Genomic DNA, 25482 nt, shown 5'->3' on the forward strand with positions numbered 1-25482 from the left:
GAGTTCACTTGAATCTGGAGGGGGCCTGGGACAGAAGTTCAATAACCCAGTTTAATCTAAATCAGTTCAGTCTGATACTACATCCATCCACGTTTATCTTAAACTGGTTTGGGCCATTTTGAAAACGGTCTATGTGCACTGAACATCTGGGTCGTGTTCAGACGAGCATGGCTGCAGCGCCTCATACTGCACCTTCAGTTGTTCTCCATGCTACAAGGGAGCAGTGCAGATGAGTTGCTTTTGACCCCTGGATATCCAGGGGTCAAAAAAACCTGCAGAAAAAAGGAGCAGAGCGGCATGCATGGCAACAGCATGCACCACCCAAAGCCAGACCCTGGCCAGCCAGAGCCACACTCTGCAGCTGGCCGGGCTCCATGTGACAGGATCCCCACTGTTGCAGCCCCAGGAGGCCCCCAGGACCCCAGGTAAGGCTGCTGGGCCCATCCCAGTGCCGGCCCCAGTCTTCCCTACCCCACCCAGGGTAACTTGCCATGCACCAGAACGCACGTGGCACAGGTGTTCCCTGGGGACAACTAGCAGCACCGCACCTTGTGCCACCCTGGGGACCCAAATGTCCGTGTACAGCTGGACACAGCCTCGTTGTTTTACATATTTGAACTGGTTTGTGTGTCATTTCTGTCCCTAGCCATAAAAGCAGTGTGTACTGGCATTGATTTGTACACGCTAGCTTATCTTAGCAGTATGTAGGATGTGTGTTGTTTTGCATATAACTTCTATGATTTCCAAAAAACCCAGGGTGCCATTCTGGGCCTGTTGAAGTGAATAGCAAAATGCCATTGACTCCAAATCAATCACACTGATCAATCAAATTCATTGATTTTGCCCACATTCTTTTATTATTTAACATTTATCCTTTCTTCGCGCCCCAGATATCTAAAAAAAAAATGTCTCGAGACCTATAGACTTGCTGTGAATTTTGTTCTGTGAATATTTCCAGATCTCTGTGTTGAGAAGTTTTCACTAAAATATTAAATATGAGACATCTATCAAAGGCAGGCAAGCGTCAATCATGTTTGAGATGAGTGGAAGATGGAAAATATAGACACAAAAGCCAGGGTTGTGTTGTGTGATATTAGCCAGTGAGAACTGTACTAGAACAAGATTTAAGATATGGAAACACACATTTTTTGAGCGGCCAGGGACTGATACATTATTTGGAGGGGGTGAAAAGCATAAGAGGTTGCAGTGCTTTCATTCTGGAGCCTGGCACTGTATGTTAGCTTCACTCTTCATTAAAACTAAAAACACTCAATAAATCTCATAGGATGAAATTCTGGCCCCATTGAAGGTCTTCTGTTGTCTGAAGTAGAGCTAGGATTTCTCCCATTAAATCTATGGCAAAGCTCTTCTTGTGGCATGCTCATTATCCCTACTGGGTCCAGAATTTTACCTCACATGAACCAAAGCCAAAGTAAAAGTTTGCATGAAACATTAGAAACCAAGCTGCTGAGTCACGCAGCGCTTCAGAAATATAGCAGCTCAACACTGAGTGGTGCAACAAGAGGCTGTCCTTAAAAATCTGCGGGATTTTGCCTTTGGGACTAGACAGAATAACTGCAGTAGTTCCTTCAACATACTGGGTGCATCTACACGTTCATTAATATGCCTTAGGTATTGCACATTAGTTTTGTACTTCCTTAATAAAGCACTAAGTGTACAGTACCTCTAGGCACACGGTTATTTAGTGATGCTTACCACGCATTAGCCTAATAACACTGTGCAGTAGGCTATTCGCACAGTTTTTGCTGTGACACACTAGTGCACAGTGTTATTAAAGTAACGCGAAGTAAGTATGTTGTGTAGACGTGCCCACTGTGAACAAGATGCAATGTTAAGGGTTCTGCCAGTTGGGGCACCTTGATGACACAAGTAGCACCCAAATACCATGCACTAATGGAAATGAAGATCTGCTTTCATTTCAGAATGGGTGGGACTCCTCGATTGCATCCCTTTGTGACGCCCAGGACTCTTTGAGTCGGTGCTGTACCTATACTTTCAGCGGTGTTGAGATAGGCAAGACAGTGCTGATGACTGTGAAGTCATGCTGCGGGGAGCACTGGACTCAATTCACCTTCGGTGTAACACTACCATTATCACCAGCTGGTTTATGTTTTTGATACAATCTGTAAAACAAGGGCCGAGGCTACTCAACTGGACGCAACCCATTTAGATCATTAAATTTCCCTGCAGACACTGAAAAACACTGAATTCACTTCTCTCGATCCCAAACGCCATGCAGCAGTGCTGTTCCCTGATATATTGTCCTCATTCCTCCCCAGAGGTGGCTGCCCTTTTCAGTAGTAGCATAAGTAGTCTCGGGAGAAGAGCCGTCTTTTATAAACGTAGAAGAGTCAAGTGGTGGGCAGTATTTCCCTTCAAGAAAAAAAGCACCCTGAACATCCCCTTTGATAAAAGTTATTTCCTAGGAAAACTTTGACCTCTAAACAATGATAGGCCATTAAGGAAACGCAGCACCCCACTCTGCATCAAGGGGTGGGGGGAATTACAAAAACACCAAAGTAATTAAGGAGCACAAGCCACAGCAAAAGGCAATGCCACCTGCTCCTGTAGCTCTCAGTAACGTTTTTCCCCCTATTGCTTTCCGGATTTATATTTAATTTTTTCCATTTGTGCAATGTGCTCCGTCTACACAAGTGTTCTTACACGTAAGTCTGGATACACAAAAGGCTTTTAAAAGCTGTCGGGCTTGTAAGGATACCACAACCTGCAGCCTGCCGCAGGGGTTCAGGCTAAGCCCTCTTGACCAACCTGGAAGCGTGTCCTTCGAAGTTGCAATTTCTAAGAAGGAAATTATTTTTGAGATGGGAGCTTGGTTTTGATCCAACTTGAAAACTCGGTTCAGATTAGATCATGGGTTTTTTCTATGCTGGTGTTCCAGAAAAGTATCCATCTCTAAAGGTCTACAAGCCAACCTGGGAGCTCAGGTTAAGACAGCTGAGAAGGTGCAACCTTCTGCAGTGTTCGGATTCCTTCAGGGTCCTAAAGCTCATGCAGTGGCTTTTAAAAGAAAAGATTTCCCCTCTCCCTCCCCGCAGGTTCTCAGGATTTTTATTTTTCTCTCAATAGCCGGTGCAAATTTGCCTTGCTCCACAGCAGACCACATCCTTCACCATGGAGATGACACCGGCCAAGTGAAGCAAATGCATTTCCAGGATGCCCTACAGCTATATGTCTAACCAATGTTCATTCCTGACAATATGCAGTATCAGGGGGGATGAGGACATTAATATAACCGTCCCTTTCCCTTTCCAGCCCTGCCTAGAGTGAACTTGATGAGATCCAGAAATTCTTCACAAACCCAAGCAGTTTTACACTCGGTCACCAGTCCATGGGCTCATCTTTATTCACTCTTAAGCATGTGCTTCCAATGTCATTGTGTGTTCAACTGCTTTGCTGGAGTTAAGCATGCACTGAAGTAATGCACTGTGTTTCCTGGACAATGAAGATTTATTTTTCATTACTGGCATTGCCAGGACACTTAGGATCCTGTGCTAGGTGCTGCATCAACACAGAACAAATGGATGCCCCAGAGAGTCTAAGGAGACATGGAACAGATGGCTAAAGATGGGTGGGGGTGGGGGTAGAAGAAACAATTTGGGGAAAACAACTGTGAAAACATGATGCGATTCAGGCAAATTGTATTGTTTCACATGCACAATTTGGAGATGCCGCGGTTCAGTGGCTCAGCCACAGTAATGCAGAAAGTCAAAGGCCGAGCTGGGTTAGGAAGGCCTCAGGCATTCCTGGCTCCCAGTCCACTGCTCACAACTGTAGACAGCACTGTGGCTGTTGCCGTTACTCTGGCAGAAAGCACGGGAAGTGCTCTACACTAGGGCATTTGTAGGCTTGCTCACCATTTTCTAAACCATGTTCACTGATTCACATCACACAGTTTGAATCAAATTTCAGTTCCAGTTAAGGGTTAATAGACAATCATTGACCGTCAGGGAGGTTTTCCTGCATTTCTGCACCTTAGGGCCATGCAAGTGCACTCGCTTGCTATATCTTGTAGTGGGAACAAGCAACAACAAGCCCTAGATACTGTATATATTGCTGTATATACATGTTCATTAATACAGTTGCCTAGTTCAGACTGCCCGAGTCTGCATTATCTTTAATCCTCGTTTGATGAGGATTAGTTATTCTGGATCAGAGCCAATTTTAATTCAGACTACAGATGTCCACGTGTCTATAGTGACAGCGGTAGTTCAGGTTAAACCTAGAAAAACGTAAAGTCTGTAGATAGCACTTTTGCAGCTTGATAACTCTTCAAAACTGGGCTGCTTAAGTGCTTTTCCACTAAGGATTCCTTTCATGCTACTGAATTTACACCTTACTTACGGATCTTCACATTTACAGTTCACCATAGTTGTTCTTCCATCCAATCTAACCTGCCTAAGAATTTATTTCAATGTGGCATACCATATTCTTCAGACCCTGGACTCGTGTTTATAAAATATCACTACTCTTGATGCTGAATATAGCACAAAACAGCCAGAGTCCTAGCCAAAAAAGCAGTATATTTTGCTCTGTTGCTTAAAGTTTCTGCTCTCATGGAAGTCAAGATTCAAGCTCCCAGAGATATTGGAAAGATTTGAAAGTTCTAAAAGAAATACACTAATATTTTTGGCCTTCCTTTAACGACTGGACAATTTTTAAAAATTAATAAAGTAAACATGAATCTGAGGCAATTACAGAGATCTGAGCCATCGCTTGCTAAGTTGTCATCAATGATTGCAGTAGGCTTTTATTTTAAACATGGGGAAATATCGGTCTTTCCAGTATCACCAGCAATCTGTTATCAAAGGCTACAAAGTATTACGCTGCATGAGCATTAGATTGATGTCTCTAAAATTGAGTTAGATTGAATTAAAGCAGATAGCTTGCTGAACTCCCAGCAGAAAACATCCTCTATTTCTACTAGGCAGTGTTATTCAACCTGAAATCTTTTGTTTTGTATTTTTATTCTTTAACTTATCAGCCTGTACATCTCCCAGAATAAATTGTATCTCAGTATCTAGTTTTGAAATACATAATGCTTGAGATGCTGCATTCTTTCATTCCAGCCTTCTCCTCCTCCTAGGATTGTCGCATCCCCAGTCCTGCTATTTGCTTTGCACCCCATGACATTGTAATACAATAAAAGAAACTATTTGTCTCATTCAATTCTCTGAGATTTTGGTTTTTAAGGGATAGGTGAGCACAGGGTTACAGATACTCCTATTCCAGTTTGTATCAATTTTTATAGAAGTGAAACCATCTAAAAGGTTTTAGCTACCCCTGTGCTATTTCCGTTGGCTCAAGTGGCAAGAGTCTCTCACTGGGAGTTTGAACTTTCCTTTAATCTAATCCATTTAGAAAATGACTCACAATTTATTGAATAAAGTAGAGAAAATTGATATCTTTTCATTAGGCTGACAAAGTCTTTTTCACTGCTGGCATCTGAAATGTGTTCTCTATTTAAATTTTATTTATATCAATCTTCTCTAGTGGGAGCTAGATTAAAATGGAATGCCTTACACTTACGCTGCAACTTTCCCATTACTGCAGAGATTGCCATACTGGTTTTGCAAGCTAACTCTCTGCCCGTTATTTTCTGGAGTAACTTGATACCTATGATCAGGAGGAGGCATATTTTAATATTTTCTTTTTCCCTGTATAAAAACAAAATGCCTTTACTCTATCGAAGGTATAAAGTGGTAGATTGCTGCTTGTAGCTTTACAGTAGCAAATTGAGAATCAATTTTGGATGCCTGTTATGTAACGTGTCCTCTCAAAACAGATGTAAAAAGAAGACAAAACATACAATAACGCTTTGCCCTTCTGTAAGGCTCATGTTTTCACGCGCTTTTTGCAAACTCTAATTAAGTCTCATTGTGTTCGGTGACTGAGGCATTTTTAAAAGCAATTTCCTAAACTGTGGCACAAGAAAGTTAAGGGAAATTATGCCTGCAATTGCTTGCAGGTTTTTATACTTCCCATCAAATAGCAAGAATAAATCTAAGTACTTTTGGATCTGTCTTCCAGACCTCCTCCTGTACACCCCTTGCTACTCACTGCTGTGACTTGGTAGCTAAACACAAAGCCAAGAGCAGCAAGACATTTCATAGCAACTTGCAAAACTGGGTAACGCTTTGTTGCCAGCTTTGACAAACAGACTCTGTGGGTGTGTCTACACGTGCGCATTTACTGCGCAGTAACCGAAATTACCGAAATTATAGATATAGTCTACATGTGCACGCGCGTAGCGCACAGTAAATATGGCAACTTATGCTGACTTGAGCGTAAATTTGATACCTGCTTCATGCAGGTATCAAATTTATGCCCAATTAGTTACTGCGCGGTAACACGTCCTTAGTCCCAAGTCCGTTCCTAGTTACTCTTTAGTCCCAAGTCAGTCCACACAGCATTAATGCGCTTTAATGCCTACATGTGTAGACACCAGCCTATTCCTGCTTACTGCACAGTAAATTTAAACCAGCATAAATGCACATGTAGACACACCCTGTATCTCTTTTTCAAACATGGGCTGAATACAAGTCATACCTGATTACATTTAGGGTTTCAACTGAAAGAGATGTAACCCCTGATATTTTTGTATGCTTTTGACCTCAAACTAGATAATTTTGTGGTGTTCGCTCTGTTTTTTCTGCCTTGAGGGAATGTATTTGATCATGAAATTTGAAGTGGAAATAATATTCTTTACTTGTTATTTTTATAGTAATAGTCATTAGAAACAACAGCCATTCACGCACCAAGACCCAATAGCGGAGGTGCTATGCAAATACGAAACAAAAAGAGATGTTCCCTGCCCCAAACAGCTTACAGTTTAAGGTTTTCCACAAAAAAATATCCATTCTCCAACCAACAGTGTTCATTATGTGGTGACATGTTTTTTAACTTCCCATAAAAGATTTGTTTTCCTTTGGAAAAAAAAAATCAGAAATGAACTATTTCCATCTTAACAAAAGAAAAAAAAAGATAAGGCAGCAAAAGCCAAGGCTCCTTGTTGTATCATAACTGGTTTCACTCCATACCCCCAACGGCTAAAGGCTCTGAAAAATTAGTCTTGCATGAAAAACAGCTGTGTTTGATGTATTCCCCAGATGTTGGCAAAGAACACAGTGAAAAACATGCAAGAGCATGTTGAGCTTCTAATTCAGCATGATGTGAACATCCAAAATCCATGACATTGTTCTGTGCCTGGTGACTAAGACTAAGTAAGGTTAAAACCTAATTGTGTGACTCTAATCCTGACCTCAGTAGTTAGTACATGGAAACATGTAGTTAGTACATAGTTAGTAGGAAATGCAGGGGCTCCCCAAAACTCCTGAAGCCTGAAGTATAGAGGACAAGCGTCTTAATTTTAATAGTTCTCCCTCTCTCACATACACACACACACACAAGCACTTGAACAGATGTCTGAGTGGGGCAGGCTAAACAGTGTCAACCTGCATTCTCTTGCTTGGATAACTTGCTCCGACGAGTATAGCCAGTCGCAGTCAGAGTTAACTAGTAAACCCCCTGGTTCATCACAAAGCAAAAGCTGCCTCTTTGAAGTGAGCTGCGAGAGAGCAACTTGGAAATCAAGCAGAAGAGTAAAGACCGGCAAGCACCCAGAAGACAAGCTGCCATCAAGACTAGCAGACTTCCAGCGGGACCTAAAGCATCGCAATTTGGCACCAGAACTCCCTGCAACAATGTGCCATTGAGTAAAAAATTCAGAGATGCAACATATAAATATTTAGCTGTATAACAACACTCTTGGAAGCTGTGTGTAGCAGAGTATTGGAAGAGCTCTTCCGTACGTCTTTATAGCAGTCTCTTAACTCCTGTGTTTTATTACAAGACTTTTGGGGGGTGGGCTTGGAAGCAGTTTGACCCACATGGTAGTACTGGAAGTAGTAACAATACTTTATTATTATCTCTCCACTGTCCTTTTCAATTAGGAACCTGTCCACCACACTTCAGGGGGCATGATGGGACACTTCCAGATGAGACTAGATATAGAAGAACTTTCCTAAAATCACCACCCACCCTGGGTTTTGGGGGGGTTTTTGTTATTATTGGGAAAATATCCAGTGAAGCTTTGGAGAACCTGTCTAAACCTGAGTAGGTGCCAGTGGTGGAAGTGGGGCAGGGTGAGCTGGGCACCAGCCCCCGGCACAAATGTAAAGGGGGCACCAGCAAAAGCCCATAGCCCTCTATACCCACCCACTGCCACTCAGCATCACCTCTGCCCAGGACGCGAGGAGTGCTAGTTATACCTCTGGTGAGGGATGTCCACTTTTTGATGCCTCTTGAAAGCATTTTTTTCACAGTGTTTCAGACCTGCAAAGAGCATTGCCCCTTAACAGCTAGGGATATAAAACCCAGTATCAAGCAAGCGCATCTTCTTTTCTGGGTCTCTTGCCCTCCTCTCCCATACGAAGTACCAATTACTCTCTCTCTCTGTTTGAAATGGTATCACTGAGATTTTTTTTTCTCGTGTATAGCAACTAGTGTGGGTCCCTTTCCTCGTTTTCTTTTTTTTTTAATGCATCTAGGGATAAATATTTCTGTAGTTATTGCTCCAGTTACTACTGGTGTGGGCATTCACTCCGTGCATGTTTTCTGGCCTGGCGGAGAGAATTTTGATCATTTTTTTCTCACCGTTAGTAACATTCGTAAGCTATCTGCGAATGATTTGCTAATAGCATCATTAGGCTACCTCATAAACACATGTATAAGGAAGCTTTCAATTTGGTATGTAAAGACAGCTGATGTACTGGCTGATAAATATTTGCAATAATCTGCAAGTGGAAAGATGAATGATACCATGGATAACTTAAGTAATTTGTTCTAACTCATCAGTGCCTTTCTTCAGACCTGGAGGCATACAAGGACCAGACGCCTGTTTCCTGCGTTGCAAGAAAACATGGCAACTGAAAGCCCCGTCCTTCGTGCAATAATTATTCCTTGGACAGGCAATTCCACATTCAGGACTTGGCTCTGCTGTCTGATCCGGGTGATAGAGGACCAGATTAGTGTGGCCAAACGTGTGGCTTCACATGCTCTGGAATGGAAAAGGACCTGGGATCCTTCAGCTACCATTAGGAATTACATTCTAGACCAGGAGGAGTTTTAGGAATAATAATACAGGAAGTCTCGGTTAATTCATATGGAGATTATTCACAGGATTGCAATGGACAGTATAAACCAGCATTGTTGTTTTGCAGATTTTTTTATTAGCAGCTCTGTACAGAAATCAGTTTATCTTTTGGAGAAGTGGCATTGTTTTGTCTTGGATTATTTAAATTCATTATTATGATTAGAAGGATAATATTTTACAGCCTAGCCAGCCTCTTCCACTTGGATGTATTAATATGCTCCCTTAAATGTCGTGTGCACACGGGTGCAGAATGTACATATGCAGACACACACACACACACACACACACACACACACACACTTTGTTAGCCGGCTGCAAAGGAAGTTTGGTCAGAAAGGCGAGGAATCATTAACAAGGGCAGGGAATTAGGTAGGAGGCTGTCAGAAGAATGCAGAGTTACTGAAGGCTGACCCTGCTGGCAGTAGTTCATTTTTCATGTGCCTCCTTGGAAAACCAATGACAAAATGCTGCATTGCAATGGCGCTGGAAAAAGGCAATTTCCCCCTTGGAGGTAAAATCAGACTCTCCCTTTTCCAAGTGATCGAGAAGTGGAGCAGTAGGGCTGGAAGACTGGGTGAGTTTGGAGGGGGCATACAGAGGGATGATAGAGCCATGAGGCTGGCATAGCTCTGTAGAGGTGGCCGTGATGAGCAAACTTCTGAAGATCTGGGTCAGACCATCCTGACCTCCAAAAGGGAGGGGAATTCATGCAAATCAAAATGTATTGAAAACTGTTGTGTTCACGCGTGTCCCAGCCACCTCCAGCCCAGCCAGAGCCTTCTCTAACTCACTCAGCATCTGCCTACCTTCCACTAACATATCCCTGAAGCCTCAAATTCATGTTTTCCGGCTCTGATCATAACCCTAATTTCCTAACACCATCCTCTTCCACTCCTGGCAGACATTGCCCGGGCTGGGTGGCAGTCAAGTCTGGCATTTTCATTAATATGCTAATCAAACCTTTCTCATTTTACTGGGTTTTTTTCTGGGTCAGAGATGCACTGGATTATCTTTTTCCCCACAAGCCCATCATCTCTGGCCTTGGAGCCCTCTGTCAAGGAGGAAAATGCAGCTGGTCTAGTATAGGAGGCAAAATGTTGTCTGATCTTCAGTGGTGCATCAATGAAGCAGGCCCGTTACAGTTCAATGAGAGGGAAAGGACAGTTATTCAAATATTTCTTATGTCTAATAATGTTTTAAATAGCTTGAGTTTGGGGGTTAGGTTTTGGTCTGTTTATTTTTCTCAGTGGTAACAGATACATAGCTGCATCTCTGTGGTATGACATAAAACCAATTAGTTTGGACATTTGGTTATAAAACACATGTGTAAGCATAAACCAGACTCCGTATTTTTCATCCAAAATGATATGATATGGCCATAGCTTATGAGCATCTCCTAAAACCTTCTGAGTTAAATAAACCTCAGATTTTAAACATATGCTATGCATGGACACGGACATAAACATTTGATACTGTCATGCTGGGAGGCAGCAATGAGTTAAATGTCTGTACTTCCTATGAAGAGTTTTGATGCTTAAGCATTATGAGCGCAACCAAGAAATTAATTCTTGCCAGGGGAAAAAAAAACGGAGGATAGAACAACTCATGCACCAACTACTTTTAATTTGCAAGGTCAGCTAAACCTTATCAAAATCCCCAGACAAAAAATGTCATTAAGATACAGTTAAGGTTATACACAGATACCAACTCCCAGGCAAAAACCTTCATTAAGATACACTCAAGGTTGTAAATACACCCACATCAATTAACGCCAGACAACATTAGAGCACTGTCGTTATTCAAGATGATAAACATTTGGAAATTGAAAGTTAAGGTTAAAGTCAATAAAACAAATACATGAATGTTAGGAAATACTTTTAATTCTGGCCCCATAACACTGCTCACTGTCCGTGGCTCTTTGCTTGATGTTTTGAGTCATAACAGGGTCTTCTAGTCCCGCTGCGGTTTGATCGGGGAATGAATGAGTAGCGTTTATACAGCATCTGAAGACGGTACAGGAAGGGATAAGACATGAAGTATTTCTGAAGAGGTGCCTGCATTTGGCACAGGGGGTGATTTGGGCCATGTGATGGGAAAGGAAGTCTCATAGATCTGTCTTTAGTAACTGGTTGCAATTCCAGAACAAACCATATCAACCATCCTTCAACTTCAGCCCTGAGACAGGTACATCCCTCTGGTTCCATCTCTTTTCAATAGGACTCATTTAGTCACTATTGGAAAATACTGATAATGATACATGGAGGTTGGGTATGAGGAATTATATGTAGATGTAATAAGCAGACCATAGGCATTGAGGTGGAATCCAATTATTCTATCCATTACTGTTGTATTTTGTACCAAATGAACTGCCGTTTTATAGAAATGCTGATAAATGCTAAACATGCTGCAAACAATGATACACCTATGGGCCCTGGACAGCTACACGTAAAAAATAAAGCAGCAGCTGGAGTGGTAGGATTCTTTTATGATGGGAAATTGCATTTCATGTCACATTATTAGCCGCAGTCTTGGGACATAATAGAAAACAGGTGCCATACAGGCTATGAGCCTATGCAAAGCAATATTATGCCACCAAAAAAGTCTCCTATTAGGAGATGCAGTACAAATAATGGCTTCATAAGACCCTTACCATTAAATTAAATTTGGAGGACTTGTAATGGAAACTCATCCTCTTCCGTGGGATTTTGGCATATCATAGTTTGACTGAACAAGACGTCTCACTGTGATGCACCTGGCTGAAGTTATCAATCTTGTCCATTCCTTTTTAGCTTCGATAGTGATCGGGAAGTGGTGGTGTGAGATGGAGCCGTGCCTAGAGGGGGAAGAATGTAAGACGCTGCCTGATAATTCTGGATGGATGTGTGCAACCGGCAATAAGATCAAGACCACCAGAGTAAGTCATGTTTCCAGTCATACACCTTTAACAGGGAAGGGACTCGCTTCCTCCTGCAACAAACACCTGTAGCATTTTCGAGCCACTGCGGCAACTGTAAAGCACGTTGCTTTCTAGGAGTCATCACTTGTGTTCACTGCTTAATTCATCCCAAGGCTCAGGATGCTCAGCTGACCTCTGGTGTTCAGACTGGCATCCCAGCCTTACTGAATCACCGTGTCCCTTTCTTAATATCATTGTCTCCAAGAAGTAGCTTGGAGTCCCGTCCGCAGACAAGAACAAAGGAGTGAACAGACCTCCTGGATCATCCGCTCCAGTCCTCAGCCACTGCAGACAAGCACATCACGTCATCCCACGACTCCCCTTGCCCCCGTGTCCCACTTGCCCTCTTCCTCTAAGAGGCTCCAGTAGCTGCACTGTCCTGTGGTCCCCTCGACTTCTCTCCTCCCTGTCTGCAGCCTACAGAGAGAAGTCTGCTCTGCCCCACAGTCTTGCCACGAGGATGATAATTTCAGCCCATTGGCCTCCCTTCAAAAGCCTTATGGCTTTTGAACTATATTGCTCCTCTCTATAGGCTCTTACCCCTGAGATGAACATGCAAGCAGTTTCCCCAAGCGATATCCTCCAGGACAGTTCTTGTTGGCCTCCAGGGAGGTCACCAAGTTTAAATAAATCATTCAAATATATACATAAGCAATTTTCCCTGCAAGAAAAGTCAATGAGTGCCCTAAAAAGGTCTGCTGCAAGTCAGCCTCCCACACCCAGGGCAACCAAGGAAGCAGAGGAGACACTGTGACTCTCTGCGTCACAATTTCTTCCTCCAGCTATTTGCAGGGTGACGTAGGTAAGAGCTACCCCATGCTTGCAACTTGCCTGTTTGTAACGGAAATAGCACTTGGATATAGCAAATCACTGTAGGGGAGAATGAAAACACCATTTGCATACTATTTTTCAGAGCACTAACTTTTTCCCCAGTGAATCAGAAATTTCAGAAAGGGGAAAGTGATATTAAAGGGATATTAAAAATTCACAAGCAATATGCAGACGAATTTTAAAACTTTGTCATTTACATATTTTTAAAAAATCTAGCACAAAAACAACACTAATAACATAACACCTCTGGAATCCTGCAATCTGTCTTGCAGATCATAATTTGGGAAATTAATTAGGTTTTATATGAATTCGTTATGTCCTCAACTCTATCATCCAGTATCATATGAACCAGTGGTGAGTAATAATATTGCTAGAAACGTAGCTGTTCCATTCATATTCAGATGTATGATCTAATCTACTCAGTATGCATTACTGTATTTCATTTAAATTAAATACCTACAGAGGTGAGTGTTCAGAAATGAAAAAAATACTTCTGTCATTTGCCCATAGGCATTATTTTAATTAGTTAGTGTGGGATATCTTTTAGTGCTGCTTCCAGTAGCATTTTGCTTTGTTTCCTTACAATATTGTTACTCAACACAATTTGGTAAAGCCGCAGTGGTATGATATGCTTAGCAACTCTCTTAAATCTTCTAAACATAAATCCTGCATATCTTTTGGGATTATTGAAACTTTGCATAAATTCCCTCCACTGAGCCTTATTCAGCAAAAAAAAAAAAAAAAAAAGCTATCAGAATAGGATTTTTTATCGTATAAAGCTCAGTGTCATTTAGTGTCATATATAAGCAAAAGATATGCTATAGTAATATATTGTCCAAAAGCAGCTGAGTGAGGGTTGCAATGCTGCTATATCCTATGTGTATTTGTTTGCATATATTCCAAAGTGTGCACACCAAAAGAATCGTCACAAGCTGGACAGGTGTATCCATGATCGTTAGCAAAAAGCTTAGCATAGGTCGTTGTGGGTCCCACACAGTTTTGCTGCAGGTCTGCTCTGTATGCAAAAGAGCACGTTGGGAGGGAGTGCAAGACAGCTGGTGGGCTGACCATGAAAACATCCACCATTGTATTAGGTAGGATTGAAGTACATAAGTAAAGGTTTTTCTTTGGGGGAAAAAAAACTTTTTTTTTTTTGTTTCTACTAGGAAAGAAGGAATTTCTCCCCAAGTACATTATTCCACAGACGTTTACTCCTCCTCTGAAGTGGCTGCTACTGGGTGCGTCTACACAAAATGTTTTACTGCGCATCAGACTAATCTAATGTGCAGTAAAGCATCACTGTCTACACATGCGCAGGATTTACTGCACAATAAATTAGGCTAATGCCCAATTTGGTAATACCAGGAAATACAGGTACTAAATTAACGGCATGTTAGGTACTGCACAGTAGTGCATGTGTAGACACTGAAGCAGGAGGTCCCTTGCTGCTTGGCCAAGCCTTGATGCAGGGGAGGAGCTGTGTCAGCTGCAGGACCCATCCCAATCCCCACATGGCCAGGAGAGCTGTCCCAGTGACTGGTATTGCTGCATCCCAGCCATGTGGCGATTGGGTCAGGACGCTGCCTGCCAGCCACGTGGGGATCGGGAGGGTCCCAATTCCCCAAAGTCCAGATCAGGAGGGTCCCAATTCTGCAAAGAAAATTCAGGCACATTAACACAGCCACTGAGCACTATCTATGCCAAGATACTGGACTAGCTGGACCACTGTTCTGACCACTGTGGTAAAGCTTATGCTCCTTCTTTTTGCATGCATAGTTGACTTTGATTACTAAATCATGGTAAAAGTGAAAGGGCTAAAGTCTTCAAGCCCAAGACTTAAAGGACTGTTGACAGTTGACTTATTGATAGTCTGTTGATAGAGCGGTTGACTGAACATTGGAGAGAAATCATTTCTAATTGAGTTTTTGGTCTTGCTTTACCCTCGTTTTTCTCTCTCTCCACTCGCTCTAACATCAGCTTGAGTTTGGGAGATTATTTGGATAGTTTTTAAGCTCTCCTCTTCCTTCCCCCAAGGATCGGGCACCTTGCTGTGAGGTCGCACGGTGAAATGGTGGGATTCTAGTTAGGCAGATGGCGGGGGGTGCAAGGTGAAAATTGCCCTCCTTCCTCAGGGCCAGTGAGCAGGGCTGCTGTTTTCTGGGCTGGAACACTAGCTAGAGACCCCCAGGACCCCTTACACTGCAGCTTTCCATATCACCTTATGACCCAAGATCAGGGGTGGGCAAAATATGGCCCGTGGGCTGCATGCAGCCCACCAAGCCGTTCTATCCAGCCCGCAGGGCCCCTAAAAAGTTTAGAAAATTAATATTTATCTGCCGCAGGCTGCCTGTCATGCAGCCTTCGATGGCTTCCCAAAACCCAGTAAGCGGCCCTCCACCCAAAATAATTGCCTGCCCTTACCTCAAATGCATCCAGAGTTGGTGGCTCGCACCCTACTGCCATCAGCCACACTGTGCTGCAGTGTCCCCATGATAAGTAATTCAGAGGGGGCCTTTGGTTTGCCATGTGTACCAGGGGTGACCCCCACCCCATGTGCATGCGATGCAACAAATTGCATGATGTTCACTATAATCTATGCTAATAATGCTGCTCTGCATTGGTATGATGCTCCTCACGGTGCTTTGCAAACGCACACCGAGTTCTTATCCTCCTTTTACAAATGGGGGAAACAAAAGTGCATTGCCCTTAAGTGTCTTGCCTATGGTTACCCTGCCATTCAGTGGGTGAACTGGGAATAAAACCCAGGTCTCCTGAGTCCGTCTCCCCCGCTCTATAACCAATAAAATGACACTTCACATCACTATCTTGAATCCAAGGCACCTTATTTTTCATATCATCTCCTGATTGCTAGGAGGGAAAGATCTGCTAACATTTCCCACTGGTTTGCCAAGTGATGCAACAGCACTTCAGCTGTGACGGTTTTTTGCATCTTGAATCCCACAGCATGTTCAGCTCTTTCACTGACGGGGCTGATAGTCGCAGCAGGAGAAAGAGAAAAGCATTCCCTTACCTCGTGTGAGAGACAGCCCAGCAGGGTTCATTTGTCAATGCTAAACCAGGAGAGCAGAAAATGGGACTAGTGTGCACGTGTGTGGAAGGAAACGGTAAAAAAACTTAGATTTTTTTTAACTGTTTGAACAGGTTAATATGGTGGATCATGTCTCCAGTGACATTTCTATTTAGAGCACCGATGCCCTTTGCTTTTCTTGTAGCCATCGTTCTAATTAAGAGATCACTTAGAAGTAGTGCAAAGAGCACAAGACAGTAAATATCTCCGGTGAAGAGAGCTGCTGCTGCATCTCATCATTCAGTCTGCTGTTTTGCTAATATTTTTTTCCTCCTGATTTAGCGACTGAGTCTATTCACGTCAAGGAAAGTTTTGCTACTGACTTCACTGACGGAGGAAGTTTGGCCCCTTGGTTTATTCATATGGGCAAACAAAAGGGGGGTTTTCCCGACCCCCCTCGAAGATGACTAAATATTTCAGCTTCTGGCAAGGCATTCTGAATTCACAGTCATAAAAGCCCTGAAAAGTAGCAGCTGTTCCCCTGCAGTATATGCCCACATTGTGGTGACCGGGCATCCTAGCAGGGACCTCTCTGACCACCCACTCCGGCTGCACCCTCAGACCCCGGGGATATGGCAGACAAACCCCGGGGGACCTCTCCCTCCATGGTGCTTTCAAGCCCTCAGTCTCCAGCATCCTGGCATCTCTAGTTTGCTCAGCTAAATCAACTCTATAGTGTTTCTTATAAATAATAATCTCTCCACAGCCTATTATGCCCTTAGGGATGGATAAGCCATCTTCTCTCCAGAGTGGTGCGAATGAAATACCTGCTCACAGTTCCTAGTAGTTTGCTGTCTCCTGTAATTTAGGCAGCCCATTACATGGCTTTCTCTGTAAATCCATGCCACTCCACAAGGCAGGCATTCACGGGCTGTGGGAGAAGCTCTTTATTCCCGTGTGCATTCATAAGCTGAACGTATTGACTCCTCCATTTTCTCAGACCATGATGGGCCAAGAAACAAGGCACCAAACGCAGAATGTGGACACATATAACAGTTACACTGGCATTAGATTATGCCATTATAAGAAGTCCTACTATAACTGTTACATCTGTCTGCTCCTATCGCAGCATAAGCAGCGTGAAACCATTGCAACTTGAACCCTGTTTTATTCACAGTTAGAGTGATTTATGCCATTTATCCAGGCATAGGAGCAGACAGCAGTAACAGTTGCATTGGAATAGCCGATAGGTGCTCCTGAGTGGCAAGCACTCCTTGGTTTAAAGCAGTTTAAAGATATATCTGTCCACAGCCTCAAAGAGCTTCTTGGCAGAGCTGCGTGCTACCAGCGGGCTCAAATTGCAGCCCGTTTTTCATCTCATAACATATTGTATGTCATTGCTTGCAGATTCACCCAAGAACCTAACAGAGTCTTCTGGATGGCTGCAATGAAAGCACCGCTGATTTAGAGGACAAAGCGTTAAAAGTTTAAACCATCTCAACATTTACAAGCCAAATGGATTTCTTATTTGCACTTTTGACTGTTTACCACATAATAACAGTGGCTTTACTGTCTGAAATAAAATCTTCTGTGGAAGTAATGTCCCAGATTTTTGACAACAGAAACGGAAAAACAGAACAAAAAACCCGAAGAAAATGGTTCTTTTGGTAAAGTTTGCGTGACTACGAAGTACGGACACGATCAGATCTACTGTTTATACTATTTAAAAGTATCTATAAATATATAAATATATGATATTTTGAAATAAAGCCTCAATCTTCAAGAAACTGAATAGTACCACACTTTGCTGCAGCTGCTGTAGTACATTTTTTTTGTAACGGCCTGGAAGACGCCTACCAGTTTCAGAGAGAAATATGGCAGTAAAAAAGGGAAAGCAAACCTGCTGCAGTCTGAGGACGCCTAGAGCTAAGAGTCCTACCGAGGCATCATCGGGAGCTTCCTTTCTTTTTTTCCAATGGGATATCGGAGGAATTGCATTCTTACATTTTCTTGTATTCTGGAGGCTTTTTTCCCCTTGTGCAATACTAGCATGCTGGCTTTGCTTACATAACCATACTTTATACTTAATTGATATATAACAGTGATGATTCTATCCTCTTCCAAGAAAATATTTTTAGAGCTATTAGATATTCCATGAAGAAGAGAAGGACACCTGTCGAGTAAAGTACAGTATGTATTCAGAGTTTCTTTGGCAGAGTTTGGGGGCTCCCGTCTTATTGAGGATGTTCTGTACATGCAATGTCTTCAGACTTTGTATAGCTGGTATAGACTATAGTAAAAACCCGATTACTAACTCCAGAGTTTTGCATTGTTTGCTCGCTAATTCTTCAGAACAAGAGCTTCTTTTGGTTTTTAACAGTTGCTTAAAGAAGAGTCAGGTGTTGGCATACGGTTTGATTCTTCCTAAAGGAGCAAGTTGCTATAGCCCGTAGTCCTTTCTACACACAAATTTGCATCATTTCATTAAATGCGTTGAAACCTGGTTGGGCACTTTTATTTCAGTTTGGTTTAACCCTGCCACTAATCAGCTTAAGCTTAACCGAAGTAAGGCAATCTTAAACTGAAATCACAAGTTTGGAACCAGTTAACTAAATTGTTTTAAATAGCCACTTTTTTGTTAAATCGCTGCAGCTCTCTGTGTGGGCAGGCCCTCGCGAACGATGAGGATAGGAATAAAAAGCTAAGGGGAGAAGTGTGAAAGCCCACATTGTGTTTGCGAATGTGAGGCTCCCCATTGATTTTAGCAGGCGTATTTGGGCGGAAAAGCACTTGCCAACCTGCATCAAGGCTGCGCGGTCTAGCCTTCGGTCCTTCCAGTGCTGCCAACCTGAAGAGTACAAAAGTTCAGACCTTTTTTTTTTTTCCCCTCCCTACCAGCCCAACTTCTCTTCTTTAACATTTCCAATTTCCTTTCACCTGACTTACCTCTCTCTCACAAAGCCCCCAGGGCCATGCTAATCAGTCTTAATCCAGTGCAGAGTGAAAACGGGGAACGGTAACCTACAGCCAGTCAGAAATTCTCCCACCGACTTTTTTCCTCCTCCCGGGCAGCACTTCAACACCTGGTATTTCAGAAGGTATACATTTGTCACTGTAATTGCAATGTACATTGAAGTAGCTGTGCAGAGTGTCATGCCGGATTCCACACGTGCTTCATAGGCTGGTACTGTGAGTGTTACGGCTCCAAATAAAAATGGATATTTTGCTTCAGAAGGAGTATTTTATTACTCTCCCTTTTAAAAAGATGTTGCTGTGAGATCAAAATAGGCTTGCAAATCTGTTGCTTCACCTTTTCGGGATCAGCTGTGTGTGGGAGATGCTAGGTAAGAGAGGGAGAGTGTCTTGAACCGGATGATTTCCCACCAGACCACACAGATCAGCTGTGCTGGGGCCTCTTGTACGATGGTAGTAGTGTGCCTCTGTGCCATGGGTGGGGATTTGTACCCTGTCTCCTGTTCAGTCTTCAAAGAAATCCCAGCATTTGGGTTTAGTGCTGGGTCCTGGCCTCAGCCCTGAGGATATCTCCTGATAGGGATGTTTCCCAGACCTGGGTCATTGGGACTGATTTCAGTCTCAGGCACTGCAGTATAAATGAAAAGTAACTCTCCTTAAGTAACTCATTATCATGCACGTCTATTATGGTTGCACCTTGGAGCCCCGACTGCAAATAGGACCCCATAGCGATTTACAATGTACATATAGGGTCCTCCAATTGTTTGGATGACCTCAGGCAGAGCACTGTTGATTCCAGTAACCAGCAACTCTAACAAATGGTGGCACAGTAAAATCAGCAAAGTAAAAAGCCTGTGCATAGTCTCTTCAAAAATACTCTGTACAGTTGTCATACTTAGTTATATTTTACTCACTTATTGCAATAAACTCAACAGCCTAGATGAAGAGTAAAGATGCATGCAGGCGGGCATTGTGAACTGAAGCAGACTTGATTTGAATAGCTGGTGGAGAAAACCTTGCACGCATAGATTATGGTTGGAGATACTGATTCTAATAAGTGGCTGATTCTATAAAGCAAGATGCAAATAAACAGCAGAAATTGCATTTAAAATGCTTTTTGGCATTTGGTTTGAGGGATTTGATTTCAATATGCAGCCAGTTCTATTAACTGAGCATCTAATAAGCAATGGACAGCACAGCACGTAAAAGACGGTCCCTGCGCTGGATAAAATGAGGAGACATTATCCCTGTTTACAGGTGGGGAATTGATGCACAGAGAGATTAAACCAGTGACCACAAGTCAACAGCAATATATATATATATATATGTATTGCTATTGTAAGATACTCCATCCCCATTCAGGTCATGTCATACAGGCCTATGACATAAGATATATAGATATAGATACAGATATATATCAGTATATCGATATAGATGTAGATATATATCAGTTGACTGATATATTGATATAATCACATGATATGAGCTATATATATGTATGTATATATAGCTCATATGATTATATTGATATATAATCAGTTATGTTAACTGATATATATACATATATACACACACATAAATATACATGTATACACATATACACACACACATATATACATATATTATAGTATATTATATATTTGCTTGCACACTGAAATATGTATATTATATGATAATATATAACACGTATATATAGCTCATGTCATAGGCCTCTATGACATGACCTGAACTGGGATGGAGTATGTAACAATAGCAACCTTAATGCTTGGGTCTGCAAGATTATGCTTATGGAAGGAAGAAAATATTAAGCCTTCCACAAATGTAGCCATGATGGTCCAGGAAATAGGTGAGGGACAAAGATTTTTGTGGGTGGTATCTTTTATTAGACCAACTGTACGATTGGGATAAACTTAGATGAGCTTTCAAATGCAGTGCATTCTTCTTCAGGTCTGAGGAAAAAGGAAGCACGGCTAGGGCTAACACCAGTCTGCAGGGCTGTTAGCAATTCCCAAGAATTGCTAACAGACAAGAAACGATAGTTTGATTAGTGGAAGGGATTAAAAAGGAGAGCGGACTTACCACCTGTACAGTGAACACTGTGAGAGATGAGCAGGAGTCAGGAAATATTTCCATTATAGAAGTAAAGTTTCTTATACATGCTTCTGAATTTTTCTTGCCAGTAGGCAGCATCAAGTATCAGCCCACTGAATTCAGTAAACAGCTGCGACTCTTTGAAGTCACTACAAAAATCTGCACATCAAGTGCAGCATTGAGAAATTACCATTCCAATTAAAATGTCTTAGGAAAAAACAATAAGACCTTCACAAAGAATAACGACTGATGTCAAGTGAGGCTCGGAGTCTGATGCAGGCAACCTTTCTTGTTTAAGTGAGTCCTCTTGGAAAAAAAAAATCTATCAGCTAAGATGCACAAAGATCCCGTGTTTCAGTGATATGGAGGACAAAGCCTGGTGTATATAGAAAACCTTGGAGTTTCTTTTTTCCCTTGTCTGATGGAATTTTGATTTCTTTTATTAGTGCAGGGTGCAGGTCCCCAGATCCCTATGAGAAGGCATGAGTCATGCAATGCTTTGTACATCCGTAAAGGCGTATTGACATCAGCATAGGAGGAAGCTAAAGTTCCTGCTTTCTGGTGTGAGTCCAGACAGAAGGACGCCAAGGGAAAAAAAGATCAACTATTTTGTAAATGTACTGAAGACAAATTTAGATTTATGTCAACGTTTCTTCTTCGAATGTGTGAAATATGAAGCTGTTGTTTAACATGTACAAATGGGAAAAATACTTAAAATACAGTAGCTACCATCTGCCTATTGATTTCAGATAATTTAGATGATGTACTTTTTATCCAAAATCTCTGGTAATAAAGAGCTCAGTGTGGTATGATTTTAATATTGCTTGGAATATGCTACATCTCATATGTGGATACACTTTAAAATGCAGAGAAACATGACAGTGTCCAACTTTGTGACCACAAATTATACATGTGATATAGGGAATGGCAAATACCATCATCCAGGGGGAGAGGGGTATGTCAAACTGGTTAGAGTAAAAATAATTTATGATGACTGATGCTTGGTGTTATCAAAAGTATTGATCAGTCATTAGCAGACTGAACAGATATATTCAATGTATTGCTTGGTATATTTTCCCATTATAATATGATTAGCAGTATTCCTAACTATCATTATGTGACAGACATTGCATTTCATATGGTAACTTTCTCAGAGCAAAACAGTAATTTTCCAGTGCACTGTAATGTCAAAATCTAATTATAATTGGCGTATAAATTATGGAGGGTACAAACATGGTTTATCTTGGAAACACATTCATCTTACTTAAAGGTGATGGTCTTTTTTGTTTCTTTTTACCGATAAGATGAATATGGTGTCATAATATAAGCTTGTCTTCTATCAGTACCTCAGTCATGTTGCCATAAGCAGGTTTTATAGCTCACCTGACAAAGAAAGGGGTCATGCTTCTTTAGTTGGTATTCTCCGTTCCTTTGTCAGATATATCCAAGAGCAAAACAGAAAGGCCCTCTGTAATAATTTTCATGTAAACAAAAAAAAAAGCATACACCAAAAATTTGGGGTTAAAAGCTTTAGCACAAAATACCATGTGCATAAAGGAAAGTGAGTTTAAAAGGTTTCAGTCTTGTGGGCAGATATCCATGCAGTCGATCAGCACCTGTTGCAGAACTGCTTCTGATCTTCTGCGTGTATAGATTCTCCTATAGAGATCTTAATATCTGAAAGAGGCATCAATATACATAGATGTAGGCTTGCAAGGCTGCTGTGAGATGCAGAGGTACTATTATCCCCATTTCACAGATGGGGAACCAAGGCACAGACAGATTTAAGTGACCTGAAGGTCTCAAAGAAACCTGTAGCAGCTCCAGAAATAAAACATAGGTCTCCCAAATTTTAGGCCCATGCCCCCATAGGACCATTTATCCCTTCACATGAGTCCAAGTCCATTGACAACAGGCTCTTAGTTTTCTCTAGGTAAGCAGGCAATGAATGGTAAGACGTGGGAGAGAAATCACCAATGAGCAAAGCATGACTAAGGCTGCTCTCTTTGGGATTGCCATTTATTCTGGAAACAGTAGGGCTCCATTTTCTCGTATACAGCGAATGTACATGGAACAAAGAAAAACATTGTGGACCCAGGATCACAAATTAATAATATTTTTTACAAGCCCAGCAAGACGTAAGACCAACTGATGGCCAATTGAAACATCACTGTTCCAGCTATCACAATAGGAAACTCTACCAATAATAACTACACCAGAGGAGGGGAAACCCTCTTCTTTTGAACAAACAAACTTGGTGAAAACAGCTGCAGGTATGGATCTGATAGTATATTTTAGAGCGAATTATTGTAGCTTACACCAAGAATATTTATTGCCTTAAACTCAGGTTGTACAAAATCTAAATCAGCTGCGTTACACATTGTACCTATGTATCACGCCTTCCTTTTTGGCAAATGTTATTTGTCAGGGTTGTGGGGGGAGAGAGGGAGAGTTTAAATATCATATTTTATTCCAAATGCACCTGAGTTTTACCCACCTAAACTCAATGTATGCTTCTAAACATTAGGTTGTGCTGTTTCCCATCCTTCACACCCATGAGCCAGTACTTTTCCCAGCCACATCCCATTTGCTTCTTACATGTTACCTACCTACAGCATTGTGTTAAGACCTCCCTGGCAGACATGCCACTTGTTTGCATGCTTGGGGCTGCTTTCAGAGAGCAGTTAAAGTTGAAGACTCAAGGCCCACCTCTGTCTGGTTCATAACTACCCCCAGATGAGAATATGGCTCTTGGGAATAAGCAATTTTCTCTTCTCGCCTGCCATAGCTCTTCATTTCCTCTTTCCTGTTGTTCCTCTGTTATCTCATCCCCTCCATTTCAGGCGGCTTAATTGTTTTCATCCATCTCTATTAATCCTTTATCACCGGTGCTGACCCGCGGACGACAGGAAAGCAGCTGTGCTGCAGCCATCGTATTTGGTAAGCCTTTCCCCACCAACAGCAATGATTTATGTGATCATCTCCTCTTTCTTACTCCAGTGGGCCAGCTCCTGGTTTCCCTGCAGATGCAACATCATCACCTCGTAGGTCCTTACCCCTCAGGCACGCGGGGCCATGACTACACAAGCAGAAACAAAAGGGTATCCAAAAAAAAGTGCTGTTGCAGTCCGACAGTCCCAAATTCAGCGCAGCCTTGGGGCTGCCCTAACTTCTGCCACAGACTAAGTTGGCTGCCGGCTGACCCTATACTCAGGGCTGTGGTGCCTCTCACCATGGCCACCCCAACACATCTTGGTTTTCATTTTTTTTTTTAACTATCGCAGCTTGATCGGACCCCAGGATTGAGCCTATTGACTCTTGCGGAATTACTCTCGACTTACGTCAGGGTAAGTGAAAAGGAAATGTAATTATTTTCATCTTTTGATTTAATTGCTTTTTCTACAGATGTTGAACATTTTGAATTTAGAGGAACAGAACTTTACAATATGCCAAAGTTTTTGGTAGGGCAAAAAATGGGATCGGAGCACAGAAATAACTAGTGTTTCTCTGGCTTCGCTGACATTGGGTTTTAGGGTGATTTTCCTTCCGTGAATCACCACGGGCCAGAGATAAAGACAAGACTGAAATGTGTCTGATGTTCCCAACCAGCCCATCTGTATCCTTAGGTACCACAATGCTTTCAAATGTGAGGCCTCCAGTCTTGTGGCCTGATTAGGATCTCACCTGTGCAGATGTCAGTTGGAAATAACATCTGGAGTCAGAGTGAGAATGGTGCAGGTTAGAGGACAGTCAAAGGGGGGCTCTGTGTCTGCCCTCCCACCATAAATACACCACTACAAGAACCATTGGGCACGTCTACACGAGGTGCTACCACATAGTAGCATTGCCGGGCACTACCCATGATGCGACTGTGTGCACAGCAGTAGCATCGGAAAAAACCACACGGCAACGGTACCGTGCAATAACGCCGGTTACTGCACAGTCATTTAGTACTTGCATACGCAAGTGTGCAGTAATAAGTGTGCCATCAGCCACTCGTATAGACGTGGCTACTGGGGTGTGCCCCCAACTTTCCACAGGATTCTGCAGTCCGAGAAGTCCAGATTGGAAAACAACTGAGGTCAGACAGAAGGGATGTGGAGACAAATTAAGCTTCATCCTTATTGAACTCACTTTTCAATAAGGATATTGATATTCATATGTGATACCCCCCAGCATCAGTAGCATAACTAGGGTGGGGCAATGGCTTGGAGGACACCAAAAAATGGCAGGTGCTACTGCAGCCGTATATCCCACCAGTGCCATAGTAGCAGCTGGAAGTTGCTGCTGCCCTGGGCTCCCACCTGCCTTGTTTGCCTCTCGCTGGTGCGGTCAGCTTTTGCATGTGGGCTGGGAACCAAGGGCTTTCCATCAGACACTTCAAGATGTTATGAGCAATTACTGACATAA

At 42.4% G+C, this 25482-nt stretch overlaps 1 protein-coding gene across 1 annotated transcript in view; it reads left to right on the forward strand.

The window, feature by feature from the left end:
* Window positions 1-20378, forward strand: part of TAFA1 (TAFA chemokine like family member 1) — a 304009-nt gene extending 283631 nt beyond the window's left edge. The window contains exons 4-5 of the mRNA XM_059715731.1: window positions 11983-12107; window positions 17416-20378. Coding sequence (XP_059571714.1) covers window positions 11983-12107; window positions 17416-17433 — 143 coding nt within the window. The 3' untranslated portion in view covers window positions 17434-20378. The remainder of the gene's footprint in view (window positions 1-11982; window positions 12108-17415) is intronic.
* The last annotated feature ends 5104 nt before the right edge of the window (window positions 20379-25482 follow it).

The sequence above is a fragment of the Alligator mississippiensis genome, chromosome 12, assembly GCF_030867095.1.
Source record: "Alligator mississippiensis isolate rAllMis1 chromosome 12, rAllMis1, whole genome shotgun sequence".
NCBI lineage: Eukaryota > Metazoa > Chordata > Crocodylia > Alligatoridae > Alligator > Alligator mississippiensis.